A 20218-nucleotide genomic window follows, 5' to 3' on the forward strand; every position below is an offset into this window, starting at 1 on the left:
TGTCTAATTGCATCCTATCAGGGGAAGTGAACAAAATGTACAGAAGAAAATCATCTGAGATTATCAATCTTTTAGACAAAGAGTAGGCAATGGGCAACAAAGTGGATGGAGTAAATGTTTTAAATTTCCATTCATGCACAATTATTCCCTTGTGGTCTTTAAGGCATAAAATGCTGAGAAAGCAGTGCCAATTGATATGGACCCCCAATCATTTTCATAGAGTCCACTAATTCAACTTTAATCTAGATTACTGGGTACAACATAAAAGCCTCACTCCAAATATAGGAATCATTTGATCATGCTGGATTTTTGTCATTGTTGTACAGGATTCCTTTTCTGTGTCTTTACTTGTTCTAATTCGTATATAGACAATGAACAGGGAAATTTCATGGGAAAACCAAAGTTACCAAGGAGAATTCATCTTGCTGGGAGTGGCTGACCGGCCACGCTTGGAGATGTTGCTGTTTGCCCTTGTCCTGGTCTGCTACATGATGACCCTTCTGGGCAACACAACTATCATTGTTGTCTCGAGACTAGATCCAGGGCTCGATACCCCCATGTATTTCTTCCTCAGCAACCTTTCTTTCATTGACCACTGCTTCACTACCAGTCTTGGGCCCCACATGCTGTTGAACATGTGGAGGAAAAGCAAGACTATCACTTATGGCGGCTGTGCGGTTGAGTTGTATAACATTCTTGCTCTGGGCTCCACGGAGTGTATTTATTTATTTATTTATTTATTTTAATTCCATTTATATCCCGCCCTTCTCCGAAGACTCAGGGCGGCTTACAAGCTTAGCAGTAGCCTTCATTCTATGTATATGCCTGCTTATTAGGGCTTTCACACACACCCCAAGCGGCATTATTACAAAGTCAGCTTAATTGCCCCCAACAATCTGGGTCCTCATTTTACCTACCTGGGAAGGATGGAAGGCTGAGTCAACCTTGAGCCTGGTGGGATGCGAACCTGCACTAATTGCAGGCAGCTGGTGTTACTTAAGGAGGCATTAGCCCACTGCGCCACCAAGTATCTTGCTGGCTGTCATGGCTTATGATCGCTATGCCGCCATCTGTCATCCACTGCGCTACACTACCATTATGAGCCATTCTCTGTGTTTCAAGATGGTGGCTGTCACCTGGATAAGCGGCTTCAGTGTCTCACTAGTTCATACTGTGATGACTCTTAGGCTTCCTCTGTGTGGACGGAATCGGATAGATCATTTCTTTTGTGAGCTCCCAGCCTTTCTAAAACTGGCTTGTGTTGACACTTCCCTTAATGAGGTTCTGATATTTTCTACTAGTGTGGTGTTCCTCCTAGTACCAGTTAGTCTCATCATGCTCTCCTATGGCTATATAGCCTCTGCGGTGCTGAGGATTCGCTCAGCTGAGGGAAGAAAGAGGGCCTTCAACACTTGTTCTTCCCACTTGATGGTGGTCTGGCTCTTCTATGGCACAGCCATCTTCAATTATTTTCAACCTCCATCCAACTATTCCCATGACCAAGGCAAGATGATTTCCCTTTTCTATACCTTTGTCACCTCCATGCTTAATCCACTGATCTACACTCTGAGGAACAAAGAGGTACATAAAGCTCTCCAAAGACTAATCAAGAAGAACTAAACCGATAATATGAAACTGCATTTCAAAATTCCACAGGAATGGTCTTCGGTTTTTTTGCAGTACTTTTGATTGTACCTCTCTCTCTCTTTGTTCATAATAAATGTGCAATACATCTTGGTACCACAGCAGTGCCCAAAATTAATAAATTAAAGAGTATACAAACTTCAGAACTTATTTTCTGAAATGTGTTTAGCTTGTTGTGGATAAGATGCTATTATCTTGTGTCAACTCTGTCCCTTTATGTTTATGAGGTTTCATTCCCCTTTGAAAAACACACATTCTGAAGTTATTCCAATTTTATTTTAATAAGAACTTGAACTAATGATATTGTTCCAGTCCTGCAAATCCAGTCTGCACTGTCGCTTTGTTAGACCAATTCCTGTCTGCATTTCCCTCCTTCTCAGACACTCCTAATTCCTGAACCTTAGAGAAGAGTTTGCTCATGATTTTCTTCCCTTCCATGATCCCTACAGGGTGTAAATAGTTGACATTTAATTTATTTGATACGAAACATGTCTCTGCTGCTTGCCATTAGAAAATAAAGCTGAAAGTGTTTTGAACTTATATGTGGTAGTTACAACAGTTAATAAAATATTTTATGAAATGCCAAATAAACTAAAGAATGAAATTAACTATCAATGAAAAAAGTTACAGTAGCCAATAGAAAGTACATAATCACATCAATATTAGCATACTATTAAAAGGCTCGGGAGAATAAAATACCTTGTCAGGCATTAAAGGACAATGAAGACAGCACTAGTTATAGCTCATTGGAGGGAATATGACCAGTTTATGGGGCTGAAGAAGACCTGTTTGTAGATGTTGTCGTGTCTGACCCATTGCGACCCTATGGACAATGTTCCTCCAGGCCTTCCTGTCCTCTACCATCTTCTGGAGTCCATTTACTGGTAAGCTCACGCCTACTGCTTCAGTGACTCCATCCAGCCACCTCATTCTCTGTCGTCCCCTTCTTCTATTGCCCTCAATCTTTCCCAGCATTAGGCTCTTCTCCAGTGAGTCCTTCCTTCTCATTAGGTGGCCAAAGTATTTGAGTTTTAGCTTCAGGATCTGGCCTTCTAAAGAGCAGTCAGGGTTGATCTCCTCTAGGACTGACCGGTTTGATCGCCTTGCAGTCCAAGGGACTCGCAGGAGTCTTCTCCAGCACCATAGTTCAAAGGCCTCAATTCTTTGGCGCTCAGCCTTTCTTATGGTCCAGCTTTCACTGCCATACATTGCAACTGGGAAGACCATGGCCTTGACTATACGCACTTTTGTTGACAGGGTGATGTCTCTGCTTTTTAGTGTGCTGTCTAGATTTGCCATGGCTTTCCTCCCCAGGAGCAAGCGTCTTTTAATTTCTTGGCTACAGTCCCCATCTGCAGTGATCTTGGAGCCCAGGAAAATAAAATCTGTCACTACCTCCATTTCTTCCCCATCTATTTGCCAGGAATTGAGAGGGCCAGATGCCATGATCTTGGTTTTCTTAATGTTTGTAGATACTGATATGGAAATGAGAATTGGTTATGTAAAGAGATACACACAGATAAATTGAATGTGGTGTGAATGGAGAATGTCAGAAAAGTCTGTGATAAAACAAGTGATGGGATCAGTCTGGGCTGAAAATAAATTGAATGACCAGGATGAACAAAGAACATTGTGGCAGTTTATTCACACAAAGAGTGTGTGTAAAGATGATTGCAAAACAAATTGATAAATAAAGCAGTAAGTAGCTCAAGTGGAAGGGAAGATTAAGAAGGCCAGAGTTGGGTGGAGCTGAAGAGATCCTGTTTATAAACACATATAAACCACCATATCAACTGCTATGTAGACCACTGGCATCCAAATATTCACCTTGAGTACCAGCCATGCAGGCTCAGCAGGACTCATTATGGACCAAAACGCACAGTAGATCACTGCTGGCTTTGTTTAGGACAGGGGTTGGTAGGTGGGGGGTGGGGGGAGAGAGAGGGAAAGAGAGAGAATAGAGCAAGAGTATAAAGACCTTCTGGATGCACATGTGCTTTTTGCAATGCTCCCAACATTTGGAATACAATTTGTGGCAAAAAATGTAGAACGTCCATGGAGGATGTAAGGGCCCAATGTCCTCCTGGTGGGTCTAGATTGGATGTAGTGGGAAAGGCATTCTAGAAGTTTTACCCAGAATTGTGTGTAGATGTGTATGTCCAACTTTAATAAAATAAGAAGCAAACAATTGACGTCTGTGTGTGTGTGTGTCTGTCTCTTGCCAACCATCCTTAACCTGGCATCTTGTGCTGCAAAAGCTACACAGAAATTTGTTCCCCCATACAGTTCCTGCAATGGCAAATTCAATTTTCTGACACCATTTGAAATTTACTCCTTTGTTTGCTGGTCCAAACCTTTGCACATCACTTCCTCCCACTCCTGCATTTTTGCTCCTGTCACTTTTCTGACACCCTCTCTATCCTTCCTGGCTGAGCCTTTGCAAATGGTTTCAAGAGCTTTGCTGGACTCTGGAGGGAAGTGTCTTGCTTGCCACTAATTGATCATCATGAGTCCTGGTGCCCTGAGGCTCAATGGCAACTTTACTACACAGCAACTTAACTACATAACAATTTCACTAAATGTTCCTCCCTTTCTCCTCCCTCTCCCACCCCCAGAAAACGCCCATAAAGTCTACCATTCTGCTTTCTCAGATTGATTACTGTGTGTCTGTATGATATCACATTTTCTAGAGCACCACTGACTTGGAACAGCCAAGATGGTGGGCTGAAGAAGGTGGGCTGATCAGAGTTTTGACAGAGGGAGTCTTCCCCTTCTACCTTTCCCATTTCCTTTGATGTTGCCTATTCCTACTCAGTGGGTTAGGACGCTGAGCTTGTCGATCAGAAGGTCGGCAGTTTGGCGGGTCGAATCCCGAGTGCCGCGTAACAGAGTGAGCGGCTGTTACTCGTCCCAGCTTCTGCCTAGCAGTTCGAAAGCACGTAAAAATGCAAGTAGAAAAATAGGGACCACTACGGTGGGAAGGTAACAGCGTTCTGTGCGCCTTTGGTGTCTAGTCATGCCGGCCACATGACCACAGAGACATCCTCGGACAAGCGCTGGCTCTTCGGCTTTGAAACGGAGATGAGCACCTAGAGTTGGAAACGACTAGCACGCATGTGCGGGGGAACCTTTACCTTTACCTATTCCTACTCAACACTCCAAATGTTCAACTTGCAAGTTTCCCCCTTCTTGCTTATTATTGTCTCTCCAGTGTATTTTCTCTTCTTTCTTTTTTTTTTAAACAGATGCATTTGTTTTACCTTTCTTTCCCTATAGGATCAAGTGAAAAATGGTCCTGAAATTATTGCTACAATGCTATCTCCATTTGCTTGAGATTAAGCCTTGTTGGGCTCTGTGGGCTATTCAGTCTATTTTCATGTTGCTCATTGCCTCAACCTTCATTCCTGACAACCCTTTTCGATTCTTTCTTCCTCTGTTCCTATCTAAATATTTTTGTTTGCATCCAGTTTCATCAGTGACTCTTTCTCTTCTCTTTTTAGGGAGTTTCCCTTCCCCAGCCATCTGTCTCCCCACTTTTCAGCTCAACCTCTACTCTACTGAGTAGAAATTCAGAGATGCTCCAGTGAGAATTATTTTGGCCTGAAAAATACATCAGCTGCTCCTTGAGTTGAGGCTGATTCTTCATAAGAAGTAGAAAAAGAGTCACAATTAGGGATTCTTAGCTGAGATCATACAGGCATCTAAGATCCTCCAAGTCAATGCATCCAGATGATCCAAGAAGTAGCAAATTTTTCTCATCCAGGCACAGGTGAGGTTGGGGAATGGGGTTTCTTATGCAATACACACACATGTGAACACACAAACACATACTATTTTTTTATTTTTTTATTTTAATTCCATTTATATCCCGCCCTTCTCCGAAGACTCAGGGCGGCTTACAAGCTTAGCAGTAGCCTTCATTCTATATATATATGCCTGCTTATTAGGGCTTTCACACACACCCCCAAGCGGCATTATTACAAAGTCAGCTTATTGCCCCCAACAATCTGGGTCCTCATTTTACCTACCTCAGAAGGATGGAAGGCTGAGTCAACCTTGAGCCTGGTGGGACTCGAACCTGCACTAATTGCAGGCAGCTGGTGTTACTTAAGGAGGCATTAACCCACTGCTCCACCAAGGCTCTATTTACTATGTAATAGTAAAGGAGAAGATTACATGTTCTATCTATCTATCTATCTATCTATCTATCTATCTATCTATCTATCGTCTATCTCATCTGTCTAATCATCTATGATGTGTACTCCTTTTTTTAATTATGAAGGCATAAAATTTATTTATATTAATACATTTGAATATTTTCTAGAAATGAGTGAATGTTGATTACAAAATATACTGTAACCTAGCTTTTCACTGATTACAGCTGACTTCACCAAAGGTCAGCTGAAGATATAACAAATTTCTCCTAGGTCTTAATGTCTTCTAGACTCTGTTCCAAGGTGTTAATGTGATTTTTAAATGTATCTGTTCATTGTAAAATATCACTTTTTAATGGATTTTTTTTCCTTTACAATCTTTACTTATATTAGTGCTAGAAATAAGAAATTAATTTGATTTGAATTTTAATATGAAATTGGGCAATTTATAGTTCCCAGCTTAGATGCAAACTGAAATGCAGCTAAACAATAAAATCCTGAATCTAGTTAAGCATCGATATAGATACACACAGAGACCAATACATAATTATCAATTTTAGGGGACGTGTGTATAAGAATATACTGTATATTTCAAAAAAACTGCGTAGTAAAAATTATATTGTGGAAAACATTGTACATAGTAAATATGCACAAAAATATCTATGCTAAGAAATATTCAAATTAAAGGTCATTTTTTATTTCTAAAATTATACATTAATGTCAAAATGGAAAAGGACAAACTGAAAAGTTAATTAGATTTTGATCACAACCGACCCGTACCTATCAGATCTGTAATCCTTTCCTAATGAATATCTTTCCAGTGTTTCCCACCAATTGCCTAGATTCATCTCTCTGCCTTTTGTTCTTTCATTTAAGTGTGTTGGATTGATGGTGGTGATCCAAGAATTAATATGCAATTTGCTGAAAAGCATAAAGTCAGTAAGATTTATACCTGGTAAAGTTGACTCCACAAATATTAGACTATAATTCATGAAGTAGGGTATTTACCTGTATGAAAAATATTAGCTGGGATCATGTTCTCTCTCTCTCTCTCTCTCTCCCTCCCTCCCTCCCTCCCTCTCCCATTTCACTGGACGCTTCTTGTGGAAAAGAAAGGAAGAACAGGCACCACATAAAATGGCTCTGTGTGGAAGGTGGGATATGAATCTAATTCATAAATAGTGTGAAAGAGAGAAAAGTAGATTTGTCAGACATTGGACAGGCAAGGCTGCTGGAGGGCCAAGAGAAAAGGACAGGAGTTGGGAGATGGACTGGTGTGTTCTTTCGTTTCTCGTCTCTTGAACACTGAATTTTGCTTCAGTTTTCTCTCTTTCTTTGATACAGTATCTGCTGAAATTCCTTCACAGTTAAATCTGTAGAAACTTGATCTCCTATTCTATTGTACCTGCTGTCCATCTTCTAAATTCATAATTCCTTGTGCATGTGATATTTATGATCAGTAAGGTAAAGCTAAAGGTTCCCCCGCACATGCGTGCTAGTCGTTTCCAACTCTAGGGGCTGGTGCTCATCTCCGTTTCAAAGCCGAAGAGCCAGCGCTTGTCCGAGGACGTCTCCGTGGTCATGTGGCCGGCATGACTAGACACCAAAGGTGCACGGAACGCTGTTACCTTCCCACCGGAGTGGTCCCTATTTTTCTACTTGCATTTTTACGTGCTTTCAAACTGCTAGGTTGGCAGAAGCTGGGACAAGTAACAGGCGCTCACTCTGTTACGCAGCACTTGGGATTCAACCTGCCAAACTGCCGACCTTCTGATCGACAAGTTCAGCATCCTAACCCACTGAGCCACCGTGTCCCTTTATGATCACTGGTAGGATTCAAATATGTGGACAACCGGTTCTCTGTGTGGATGCCGCTTCTGGAAGTCCATTCTGGGCAACAAAAATTAGCTACTGGTTCTGCTGAAGTGGTGCGAACCGGCTGAATCTCACTACTGTTTATGATGTAGGAGATGACATTTTATCTCCTGGTTTCCTGAAATTTTCATTTATTCTGCAAGGACCATTTTAGGAAATATTTTGTTTAAACCTCAGAGTCTCCAGATTTTAGTGAGAGATAAATGTAATAAATAAATGAATACCTGAATAAAGGAATAAATGGGCTGCAGCATGGGGAAGGGATCCAGCAGAACAGACTTATTTGAGACATCTTTTTTCACTGTTACATAGGAACCTCAAGGAAGCTTCTGGAAATACTACTTGTGCAAGACAGGTGACGACGTCTTGGAAATGATGATGGAAATGAAGCAGGTGGTTGAGTCACAGAATCTTAGTTTATTTAAGGCCTGTAATCCTAATCAAATCTAGAAGATGCTGCGATTTGCCCATCTTCTTCAGAATTGAGATTCATGTCCATGCAGTTCCCTTTCCTTTGCTGAACAAAAGGCAGATATTTTATAAGTAATCAAAACTATCTCTGTTCCCTGTTATATAAATTTGTTTGCAGTCTTAGAATCATCTGAACTGTTTCCTTCCCTGGCTTGTTACATCTTCTTCCAGGTATCCCTCAAACAATTAGAGAAAGGAGTTTTGTAACATGTCATGGTGAAAATGTATGCGATCACTAAGAACAGCTTGATGGTATATTATCAATCAACCAGTTGATTAATTAAGGCATTCATCCTTACTCGTTCTCAGTTTAAAAACAGGCACGGGCAACCTCCATCACCCTAGATTGCATATGGCTGTTGACCCCGGGTCAGGGTGAGGCTTAGGGTTTTGACCTTCTGCCAACACAAGAGAGCTCAGCCCTATTGCACAAAATTGGACACCCAAGTCAATCAATCTTGCCATTCCTTTTAGTCCTGCCCCTAATAAGCTTAGCACTGCTCCATATTGTGATAGGAGTCAAGGTATCTGGGAATTCATAGACTGTATCCATGAGCGGAGCAGAGGACATACCGTATCGTCCCTAATTTTCCTGATTGGAGGAAGTTTTTTCCAGTCAGGGAATGTGCACAGGAGGATCATTTAAAGGCAAAACAGCATCTGCAAGAAACATGCAAATAGTGAGGGTGGAAATAAAACATCCTTCATTTTCTTCATTCATGCACTTTTTGTATTCACAAATTAGGTCAATGTTGCCCTATTTATATTTTAATTGTAAGTGCTTTTTCTAAATATCAGAGGCAAACTCTTACTTTAAGCCACCGATTTTATGACAAGGGGACCCATCTATAATATTAATGATTTGAGGCAGATTTGAGCTTTATCTATTAAAATATCCATTTAAAAATCATAGCTAAAACTTTTGACCCTACCCATTCTGGGGCTAGAAAAAGGATTCTGGTGGACTGTGGGCAGTGTTTGTATTGATATTGATTTATATTTATAATCATTTATATTGATTACATGTGGTTTCTGCTACAGATATGGCTCCTTTCAGCCTCTTAGTTATGACAGATATGTCAAAACAGAGTTTCAAAAACTGTTAATTGTATTATATTGCCCAACGGTGCAAAGTTTTCTGCCCTATAATTAGCATATTCACTTCTCACATATTAGGATTCTGCTTTACATTCACAGATATAATAAGTTTTTAGGAGGAATAAGTATTTGTGAGAGTCCCTGACAATGGCTATCTCACTGAAAAATGATTAGGGGAGCAGGTTTTGTATCACTAGAAAAAAAAGAACATTTTTATACAGGAAGTTCATTGTATGAAAAGGGAAAGCTTAGCACCTAGCTAACCACATCATATCAGGAGAGTTGGACAGGAGGTACAAAAGGAATGACCTTATATTATCAATTTTTTAGATAAAGACTGGGAAATTGGCAAAAGTCATAGTTGAGGTAAACCTCTAGATTGCTATCCATACACAATTACTCCTTTGTGGTCATTAAGGTGAGACAGCAGTGCCAATGGATATGGATCATTTTCATAGAATTTACTAATTAAGCTTCACCTAGATATCTGGACACAAAATTAATCAGCACTTCTAATGTGAATCAATTGATCATGCTGGATTGCTGTCAATAGTTTCAACTGGATTCCTTGTGTGTGTCATTACTTGTTTCAATGTGTATAGACAATGTACAGGGAAATCTTGTGGGAAAAGAGTAACCAAAGCTACCAAGAATTCATCTTGCTGGGAGTGGCTGACCGACTACACTTGGAGATGTTGCTGTTTGCCCTTGTCCTAGCCTGCTACTTGATGACCATCCTGGGCAATACAACCATCATTGTGGTCTTGAGACTAGATCCAGGGCTCCATACCCCCATGTATTTTTTCCTCAGCAACCTTTCCTTCCTTGACCTCTGCTTCATCACCAGTCTTGGGCCACAGATGCTAGTGAACTTTTGGAGAACAAGTAAGACCATCACTTATGGTGCCTGTGTGGCTGAGCTCTACATCTCTCTTGCTCTGGGCTCCACAGAGTGTATTTTATTGGCTGTCATGGCCTATGACCGCTATGCAGCCATCTGTCATCCACTGAGCTACACTACCATTATGAGCCACTCTCTGTGTATCACGATGGCTGCTGTCTCCTGGATAAGCGGCTTCAGTGTCTCACTGGTTCATACAGTGATGATTCTTAGGCTTCCATTGTGTGGACGGAATCGGGTAGATCATTTCTTTTGTGAACTCCCTGCCTTTCTTAAACTAGCTTGTGTTGACACTTCCCTTAATGAAGCTTTGATGCTTTCTGGTAGTGTGGTGTTTCTTCTAGCACCTGTTAGTCTCATCACAATCTCTTATGGCTATATAGCAGCTGCAGTGATTAGGATCCCTTCAGCTGAGGGCAGGAAGAGGGCCTTCAACACTTGTTCCTTCCACTTGATGGTGGTCTGGCTCTTCTATGGCACAGCCACCTTTAGTTATCTGCTGCCATGTTCCACTTCCTCCCGTGATGAAGGCAAGATGATTTCCCTCTTCTATACCTTTGTCACCACCATGCTTAATCCACTGATCTACACTCTGAGGAACAAAGAAGTACATAAAGCTCTCCACAGGTTAATGAAGAAGAAGTAAACATGATTCAAAGCTGCATTTGAAGATTCAGCAGCAATACTCTTTATGCTGTTCTTCCAGTAGTTTTCATTGTATTTTGTTTTCTCTCTCTTTTTTCATAATAAACACATAACACCTCTAGTGTTTAATTTACACAGGCTGTAAATTAAAAAGTGAAAAAACCCTCTCTCCCTCAATGTCTCAGAAATTTTATTTCCCTGTGAAAAAGGCATCTTCCGCAAGAGGTTTTATCCATAAATGAATGTAGATGTGTTTGTACAGTTTTAATAAAAAGAGAAGGAAACAATTGAAGTGTCTGTGTGTATGTGTGTCTTGCCCACCACCCTTAACATGGCGTCTTGTGCTGCAAAAGGCTGCACAGAAGTTTGTTCCATGATGCAGTTCCTGCAATAGGAAATCCAATTTTCTGACACCACTTAAAATTTATTCCTTTGTTTGCTGATCCAAATTTTTGCAGATCTCTTCCTCCCGCTCCTGCATATTTGCTCCTGTCACTTTTTTGACCGCCTTGATCCTTCCTGGATGAGCTTTTGCAAAGGGCTGTACTGGACACTGAAGGAAAATGTCTTGTTTGCTGCTAATTGTTCATCTTGAGTTCTGGTGTCCTGGGACTCAACAACAACTATACTCTATAGCAACTTTCATCACAGGGTGAGAAATAGGCACGGATATTCCTTCATTTCACCAATGCTTATAAAATCTACTATCCTGCTCCATTTTTGCCTTCTTGGCTTGGCTTTTGTACGTGTGTCTGTGGGATATCTTTAAATATTCCAGAGCACCCATTGACCTGGAAGAGCCAAGATGCTGGGCTCCAGAAGGTGGGCTGACCAGAGATGGAGTTAGGATCCTGACATTGGGTGGAGAAAAACTTCACCTTCTCCCTTTCCCATGTGCTTTGATGTTGCCTGTTCAGCACTCCATATGCTCAACTGCAAGGATTCCCTTTCTTTCTTATTCCTGTCTCTTTACTAAAAATTTTCTCCTTTTTTTTCTTTAAACAGAAAGATGCATTAATCTTTGATTCTATCTTTCTTTCTCTACAGCAGGGGAAGGCAACCTTGGCTCTTTTATGACTCGTGGACTTCAACTCCCAGAATTCCTGAGCCAGCCATGCTGAAGGGAAAGTGAGAGGTTTCCAAGCCTAGCTGTGCTGGCTCAGGAATTCTGGGAGTTGAAGTCCACGAGTCATAAAAGAGCCAAGGTTGCCTACCCCTGCTCTACAGGATCAAGTGAAAAATGGTCCTGAAATTATTACTGAAATGCTATATCCATTTACTTATGAATAAGCCCTATGGGAGTATCCAGTCTTATGATTTTCAGGCTGGTCATTGCCTGAATCTTCATTCCTGTTAGCTCATTTCATGTCTTCCTTCCTTTCTTGGACTCTGTTCCTATATTTCTCTTCCTGTCTATTTTCCTGAGTGTTTTCACCTCTAATCTCTGGAATAAAAAAGCCCATTCAGAGATCCTCCAGTGAGAATTATTTTCATCTGAAAAATGTATCATCTGCTCCTTGAATAGAGGCTGGTTCTTCATCAGAAATAGAAAAAGAGTCACATTCAGATATTCTTACCTGAGGTACCGGAATCCAAGATCTTCCAAGTCAACACAACTCGATGAGCCAAGAGTTGCCAACATTTATCTTACACAGACACAGGTGAGGTTGGGGAGTGGAATGCTTTGGGTTTATAGTTACTTACATAATATATACAATATATAAGGGAAGGATCATATTGCATGTTATCTATATCTATATCTATATCTATATCTATATCTATATCTATATCTATATCTATAACTATATCTATATCTATCTATCTATCTATCTATCTATCTATCTATCTATCTATCTATCTATCTATCTATCTATCTACTGCAGTATATATATATACTGCTCAAAAAATAAATAAAGGGAACACAAGATAAGACATCCTACTATTAAATACAGTACATTGTGTTGTTTAAGTGTTCCCTTTATTTTTTTGAGCCTGTGGATGGCTTTGGGTTAGGCTGAAACAGGAAATAAGATTTGCCCCGTATTTGGGGCCTAGCAAGGTATTCAAACTACTTAACAAACACTTAACACATATCTCCCTTGCCTTGCAGCTAACAAAGCGAGAGAGAGCCTGTGGCCTAGGGGTTAAAACTACTGCTTAAGATGCAGTCGGCCCAGGTTTGAATCTCAGAAGGGTATGACTGACTGATGAGAACAAATGAGTTTGAAATGGCCATATCAGCCTCCCTTTAAATTTACACAAATATGAGCTGTCACTGTTGTGATTACAGCCTATGGATGGCCTTGGGTTAGGCTGAGACAGGAAATAAGATTTGCCCCGTATTTGGGGCCTAGCAAGGTATTCATGTAGATCTTTGGTCATTCGGGTTTTTCCCCACGTAGAATTGGAGGTATCAGGGCAACGTTTCGACAAAATCTCATTCGTCATCCTCAGGCTGGTGACTTCAGCTTCATTCTTCTGGGAGAAGTGTGTGATAGTGGCCATGGATGAGATTTCGTCAAAACTTTGCCCTGATACCTCCAATTCTACGTGGGGGAAAAACCTGAATGACCAAAGATCTACATACAAACACTCGCGAAAACCTCAGAAAACATAGATAGATAGATAGATAGATAGATAGATAGATAGATAGATAGATAGATATAAAGGTAAAGGTTCCCCCGCACATGCATGCTAGTCCTTTCCAACTCTAGAGGCTGGTGCTCATCTCCGTTTCAAAGCCGAAGAGCCAGTGCTTGTCATGTGGCCAGCATGACTAGATGCCAAAGGCGCATGGAACGCTGTTACCTTCCCACCGTAGTGGTCCCTATTTTTCTACTTGCATTTTTATGTGCTTTCGAACTGCTAGGTTGGCAGAGGCTGGGACGAGTAACAGGTGCTCACTTTGTTACACAGCACTCAGGATTTGACCCGCCAAACTGCCGACCTTCTGATTGACAAGCTCAGCGTCCTAACCCACTGAGCCACCGCGTCCCATATCTATATCTATATCTATATCTATATCTATATCTATATTCCTGAAATCATACCTATATGTAGGTTTACCTGTCAATTTAAAATATATACTCTGCAACCCGAATTTTGGATGTGGCAAAGAGGTGATCAAAGATATTTTCAAGTAAAAAGCATCTATTATCATATACCATGCCAGTTCACTAGATTTTGAAGGAATGTATGGTGAAGTTCAGTGAAGTTTAATAAAAAATAAAGAATCTCTTAGTGAAATGGCATAACAAATTTAAGAATTTGTTCCATTGTACAGTGCTCTATTTTTCAGTTTAAGGCCTTAGAATTTTTTTTTTACTTTTGGGAATAAGCAGCAAAAGAGTGTTGATTTGGAAAAGTTAAAAATGAACTAAGTATCTGGATGGATTTGAAATTAATAAATTAATTATAAGAATCCTTTTAGTGGGATACTGTTGTTGTTTAGATTCCTTGTGGGGGGGGGAATAATAGGATGAGACTTTAATGGACACTAGACAGAACTAGACAATACTAAAGATTAAAGAAGAAGAATTACAGTCAACTTGTTAAAACAGAATGAAGCAAGATACTTTAACATTGGGCTTTTGAAAGACCTGTGTGAACAATGAATGGAGTTCATTTTAAGCATATATCTGTCATCATAGAAAGGTGTTGTTACAGGAGATGAACAAGCTCTAAGAGACAAAACTGACATTGACTTGAATGTTTATTTAAAAATTGCAAGCTACAAGGATGATATATATAAAGTTGTTATCCTGGATATACTGTACAAGTGAAATTGTTTGAGGTTTTAATAATTCAAAGAGACATTTACAGATACAAATACAGTTGTGGCTGTACCCTGCTGATGAAAATCCAGAACTCAGACAGAGGCCCTTTCTCTCCTCCTCAAATGGCTTCTTATATTGCTTTAAAACTTTAAAACTTTAAAAAAAACTTTTAAAACTTTCATCTTACTTAAAGTATTAATTAGCCCTTCCCTGTGTATCCCCTCTGCACAGCACCACTTCAGAGGATGTTACTCAAGGGTGAAAGGCCTTTTGGGGAGGGGAAATACATGGCTGCAATGATTAATCTCTCCCCTAATTAGTGTTCCACCGGAGTCTAGGATTCTTGAACATTTTTCTTCAGAATGCAGCAGACAATGAGAAGATAACAGTTTCCCTCTCCATGCTGACACCCACAAAAACAGTCCTTACTTTCTGCAGCACAAGACCCTCCACATAGTCACACCTGATACCTTGGGATGCAGTGTTGAACCAGAATAACCAAGGCTGAATTAAAGAGGCTGATCAGAAGAGGAACTGGTAGGGTGAGTAGTAGGGGACAGTGCTATATTTTCCCCTCTTACATTCAAGAGTACTATTACGCAGATGTCTTTTAGACCTTCTCAGCCTTTTTCTACATTGATCTCCTCCTTTCCATCTTCTTCTGTTCTATTTTGTTTTGCATTTTTCTTGACTCTCTTGCTCTTTTTCTCTCGTGTAACACTCTATTTCATTTCCTTCCATCTCTTTTTCAGCTCATTTCTAGATTTTGTTTTTTTTTTTTTGTTTTAATAAAATTGAAATCTTTAATTCAGGCACATTAAAAAGAAAGTTGTTGAAAGAAAATACTTCATCAAGGTCCAATCCAAGCCGGGAATAAAAAAAATGGGGACTGCTTTAGAAAAAAGGTTGTGGTTTATTGAAGAGCAAAGCCAGACAGAAATGAGGGTCTAGAAAACCTGACCACATGTAGCTGGGAGTGGTGGGTTTTTATACCTTCTTGGGCTTTTGTGTTTGTTTGGAGTTGTTTCTGTTCTGTTCTGTTCTGTTCTGTTCTATTATTTCATTCTAATTGTATGATTTTTTTTTCAATTTGGCATCTGTACTTGCAGTGTGTTCTGTACTGTCATAGATGGTTTGTTATGAAAATTCTGTCCCTAGATAATGTTTCAGAGCTAAAGCTCACTATAGTACTGTTCTCCTATAATCATTTGTTCAAGGAATTTTACATTTAAAAAAAATTATTTTTAAAGATGTAAATAAGAATAAAAGAGAGAAAAGGGGGAGACAGAATTTGAAAAGGGAAGCAAGATGATCCTCAAAGGATAAAAGGTTGGAAACAGATAAAGAAAGAAGCAAGAAAAAGATAGATGGAGAAGACATTAGGAGAAATTCACATAAATGCCACCTTTCGAAGAGAAGAATCAAATAAGGTTAGAAGACATGCCCTAAAAGAAATAATGCCATAAAGAAATCAGCAGCTAGTTGACTTAATCAAAAGTTTGTTGATTTCTTTATGACATTATTAATGGCACTCTAATTCAAACTGTAGCTTCACAGATGTACAGGTGATTTTGATAGGTCTTAACATCCAAACAGGTGTCAGGTTTTTATTGTTTCAACTTTGTTCTATGATTATATTGATGATTGGATTTCTTGCACTCCTATTGTACGTCTTAGACCAGGGGTCTTCAAACTTGGCCCTTTTATGACTTGTGGACTTTAACTCCCAGAATTCCTCAGCCAGCCTATCTTAATCAAGATAGACAGATGTGTAAATGAAAAGTAATTTCTTCAATCCTGTACAAGGAATTCTGTCCAAATATCTGGGTAGCAAAATCATTTTTACTATATTCTTTTCTCACATAGAAATTCATGGAGAATTCAAAGCTAAAAGACTGAGTTAGCTAGGAACAAGATTAAGATTCTTAATCTTAATCTTAATCTATGATCCAGAATCTAACAAGATTCTGGATCATAGATTCACGTCCCAAGCTATATTTGCTGCTCAGTCAAGTCACAATTCTTTCTATATCACTTCTTTGTAGCCTTCCATGTTGTAATAACAATAACAACAACAATAATAATAAAGTTGGAAGGGACCGTGGAGGTCATCTAGTCCAACCCCCTGCTCAGGCAGGAAACCCTATACCATTTCAGACAAATCGCTGTCCAGTCTCTTCTTAAAAACCTCCAGTGCTGGAGCTTTCACCGCTTCTGGAGGCAGATTGTTCCACTGGTTAATTGTTCTAACTGTCAGGAAGTTTCTACTTAGTTCTAGGTTGCTTCTCTCCTTGATTAGTTTCCATCCGTTGCTTCTTGTCCTGCCTTCAGGTACTTTGGAGAATAGGTTGACTCCCTCTTCTTTGTGGCAGCCCCTGAAATATTGGAATACTGCTATCATATTACCCATTGTCCTTCTCTTCATTAAACTAAAAGGTAAAGGTAAAGGTAAAGGTTCCCCCGCACATGCGTGCTAGTCGTTTCCGACTCTAGGTGCCGGTGCTCATCTCCGTTTCAAAGCCGAAGAGCCAGCGCTTGTCCAAGGACGTCTCTGTGGTCATGTGGCTGGCATGACTCAATGCCAAAGGAGCACGGAACGCTGCTACCTTCCCACTGTAGTGGTCCCTATTTTTCTACTTGCATTTTTATGTGCTTTCGAACTGCTAGGTTGGCAGAAGCTGGGACGAGTAACAGGCGCTCACTCTGTTATGCGGCACACGGGATTCGACCCGCCAAACTGCCGACCTTCTGATCGACAAGCTCAGCGTCCTAACCCACTGAGCATACCCAATTCCAGCAACCGTAGGTTTTAGCCTCCAGTCCCCTAATCATCTTTGCTGCTCTTCTCTGTACTCTTTCTAGAGTCTCAACATCTTTTTTACATCGTGGTGACCAAAACTGGATGCAGTGTTCCAAGTGTGGGCTGACCAAGGCATTGTGCTGGTGATCTGTTTATTTTCATGTGTATTGTTCTAGGCTGCATTAGCAGAGATATAGAATCAAGATCCTATGAAGTGATCTTGCCATTTTATAATGCTTTGATATATTTTCATGCATATTATTTTGCTTTTTTTTAAAACAGATGTTCTAAAATGCATCATGGAAAGAAAATAGCCAAAGCTACCAAGAATTCATCTTATTGGGTGTGGCTGACCGCCTTTACATAGAGATGCTGCTCTTTCGACTTGCTACATGATGACCCTATTGGGCAACACAATCATCAAAATAGTGTCATGGTCAGATCCCCATCTCCATATCCACATGTATCATGCCTTTTTATAATGCTTTGGTAAAAATCACGTTTGGAATATTGCATCCAGTTTTGGTCACCATTGAATCAAAAAGATGTTGAGACTCTAAAAAGAGCGCAGAGAATAGTAACAAAGAGGATTAGGAGACTGGAGGCTAAAACATATGAAGAACGGTTGCAGGAATTGGTATGTCTAATCTAGTGAAAAGAAGGACTAGGGGTGACATGATAGCAGGGTTCCAATAATAGAGGGGCTGCCACAGAGAAGAGAGGGTCAACCTATTCTCCAGAGCACCTGAAAACAGAACAAGAAGCAATGATTGGAAACTTCTCAAAGAGATAACATACCCAGAACTAAGAATAAATTTCCTGACAGTAAGAACAATTAACCAGAGTTACAGCTTGCTTGCAAAAGTTGTGGGTGCTCCATCCCTGGAGATTTTTAAGAAGAGATTGGACAGCCATTTGTCTGAAATGGTGTAGGGTCTCCGGTTTGAGCAGAGGGTTGCGGTAGAAGACCTCCAAAGTCCCTTCCAACTCTGTTATTGTTTTGCTTTGTTTTTTAAGCAGATGTTCTACAGAAATGCATCATGGAAAGAAAGTAGCCAGAAGTATCAAGGAGAATTCATATTATTGGGAATGGCTGACCGCCCATACTTGGAGATGGTGCTTTTTGGACTTGTTCTGACCTGCTACATGATGGTCCTGTTGGGCAACACAACCATCATTGTGGTATCAAGATTAGATCCCCATCTCCATACCCCCATGTATTTCTTCCTCAGCAACCTTTCCTTTCTTGACCTTTGTTATACCACCAGTCTTGGGCCGCATATGTTGGTGAACTTCTGGAGAAAAAGCAAGACTATCACTTATGGTGCCTGCGTGGGTGAGTTATACATCTCTCTTGCTCTGGGCTCCACGGAGTGTGTTTTGTTGGCTGTCATGGCCTATGATCGCTATGCCGCCATCTGTCATCCACTACGTTACACTACCATTATGAGCCAATCTCTGTGTTTCACAATGGCTGCTATCTCGTGGGGAAGTGGCTTCAGCAATTCAGTAGTACAGACAGTCATGACCCTTAGTCTTCCACGTTGTGGGCAGAACCAGATAGACCACTTTTTCTGTGAGGTACCAGCCTTGATCAAATTGGCCTGCGTGGACACCTCTGTTAATGAGGCAGAGCTCTTTGCCTCAAGTGTGGTGATCCTTCTACTACCTCTGGGTCTCATCGCAATCTCTTACAGCTACATTGTGGCTGCTCTACTAAGGATCCGCTCAGCTGAAGGGAAGCGGAAGGCCTTCAACACCTGTGCCTCCCACTTGATGGTGGTGTCACTCTTCTATGGCTCAGCCATCTCCAGCTATCTCCAATCTCCGTCCAACTATTCCCGTGACCGAGGCAAGATGATTTCCCTCTTCTATACCTTTGTCACCACCATGCTTAATCCACTGATCTACACTCTTAGGAACAAAGAGGTACATAAAGCCATCCAAAGAATCATAAAAATCAAGAATAAAGATGATCAATAATGAAGGTCAATGACTAATGAAGGTCACAACTTTATTTAGCAAAACAAGACTAATACTTTTGACAAATGCTCAATGTTGTTCTTAATATACTTTGTTCGTACAAACTCTTGACCATTTTCTTTCTGTTTTGTATCATTTTTAGAATAGGTCAAGGAGTCAGGTTATATTAAAAGTCTCACTCCTTCGCAATATATTTCTCTTTAGGAATTCAAATCTGTGCTCAATATATCTCTCTTTAGGAATTCAAATCTAGAGCTAAACGTTCCAACAATACCTGGACAAAGAAATTGCTTTTATTTGAAGCATCAATAAAAGAAGCTGCAAATAAAAATTATTCCAGCTAAAATAAACTACTGCAAAATCTAACAGGCTTTAACTTTGAGGTCTGTTTCACCTGTTTTCACATGGCAACTACTTTCTCTTGTTTCTCTAGTTTTGAACATAGAGGGCATCTGCCTCAGGTTTTGTTAACATTTTTCAACGGTTTGATTCTGATCTTACCATCTCAGTCCTCTTAAAACAGTTGCCTCCCCCAAAATGATTATTTAATAAATGGTATTGATGGGTTATTAATGATAGTTGCATTTTGGAGCTTCCAGAACACATGGACCTGTTTAATATTTTTTTATTTTTTATTTTATTTATTTTTATTTTAATTCCATTTATATCCCACCCTTCTCCGAAGACTCAGGGCGGCTTACAAGCTTAGCAGTAGCCTTCATTCTATGTATATGCCTGCTTATTAGGGCTTTCACACACACACCCAGGTGGCATTATTACAAAGTCAGCTTAATTGCCCCCAACAATCTGGGTCCTCATTTTACCTACCTCGGAAGGATGGAAGGCTGAGTCAACCTTGAGCCTGGTGGGA

The 20218-nt window shown here is 40.3% G+C and overlaps 2 protein-coding genes across 2 annotated transcripts; both read left to right on the forward strand.

The window, feature by feature from the left end:
* Positions 1–371: 371 nt before the first annotated feature.
* LOC310634792 (putative olfactory receptor 2B8) lies at positions 372–19347 on the forward strand (the record flags this gene model as incomplete). The annotated part of the gene is made up of 2 exons (XM_083353329.1): positions 372–509; positions 18532–19347. 2 exons carry the CDS (start codon positions 372–374, stop codon positions 19345–19347), a joined length of 954 nt encoding a protein of 317 aa, XP_083209455.1.
* LOC310636331 (olfactory receptor 2G3-like) lies at positions 9848–10789 on the forward strand (the record flags this gene model as incomplete). The annotated part of the gene is made up of 1 exon (XM_083356076.1): positions 9848–10789. One exon carries the CDS (start codon positions 9848–9850, stop codon positions 10787–10789), a length of 942 nt encoding a protein of 313 aa, XP_083212202.1.
* Positions 19348–20218: the final 871 nt, after the last annotated feature.

The sequence above is a fragment of the Vipera ursinii genome, assembly GCF_947247035.1.
Source record: "Vipera ursinii genome assembly, chromosome: 2".
In the NCBI taxonomy this organism is placed as follows: domain Eukaryota; kingdom Metazoa; phylum Chordata; class Lepidosauria; order Squamata; family Viperidae; genus Vipera; species Vipera ursinii.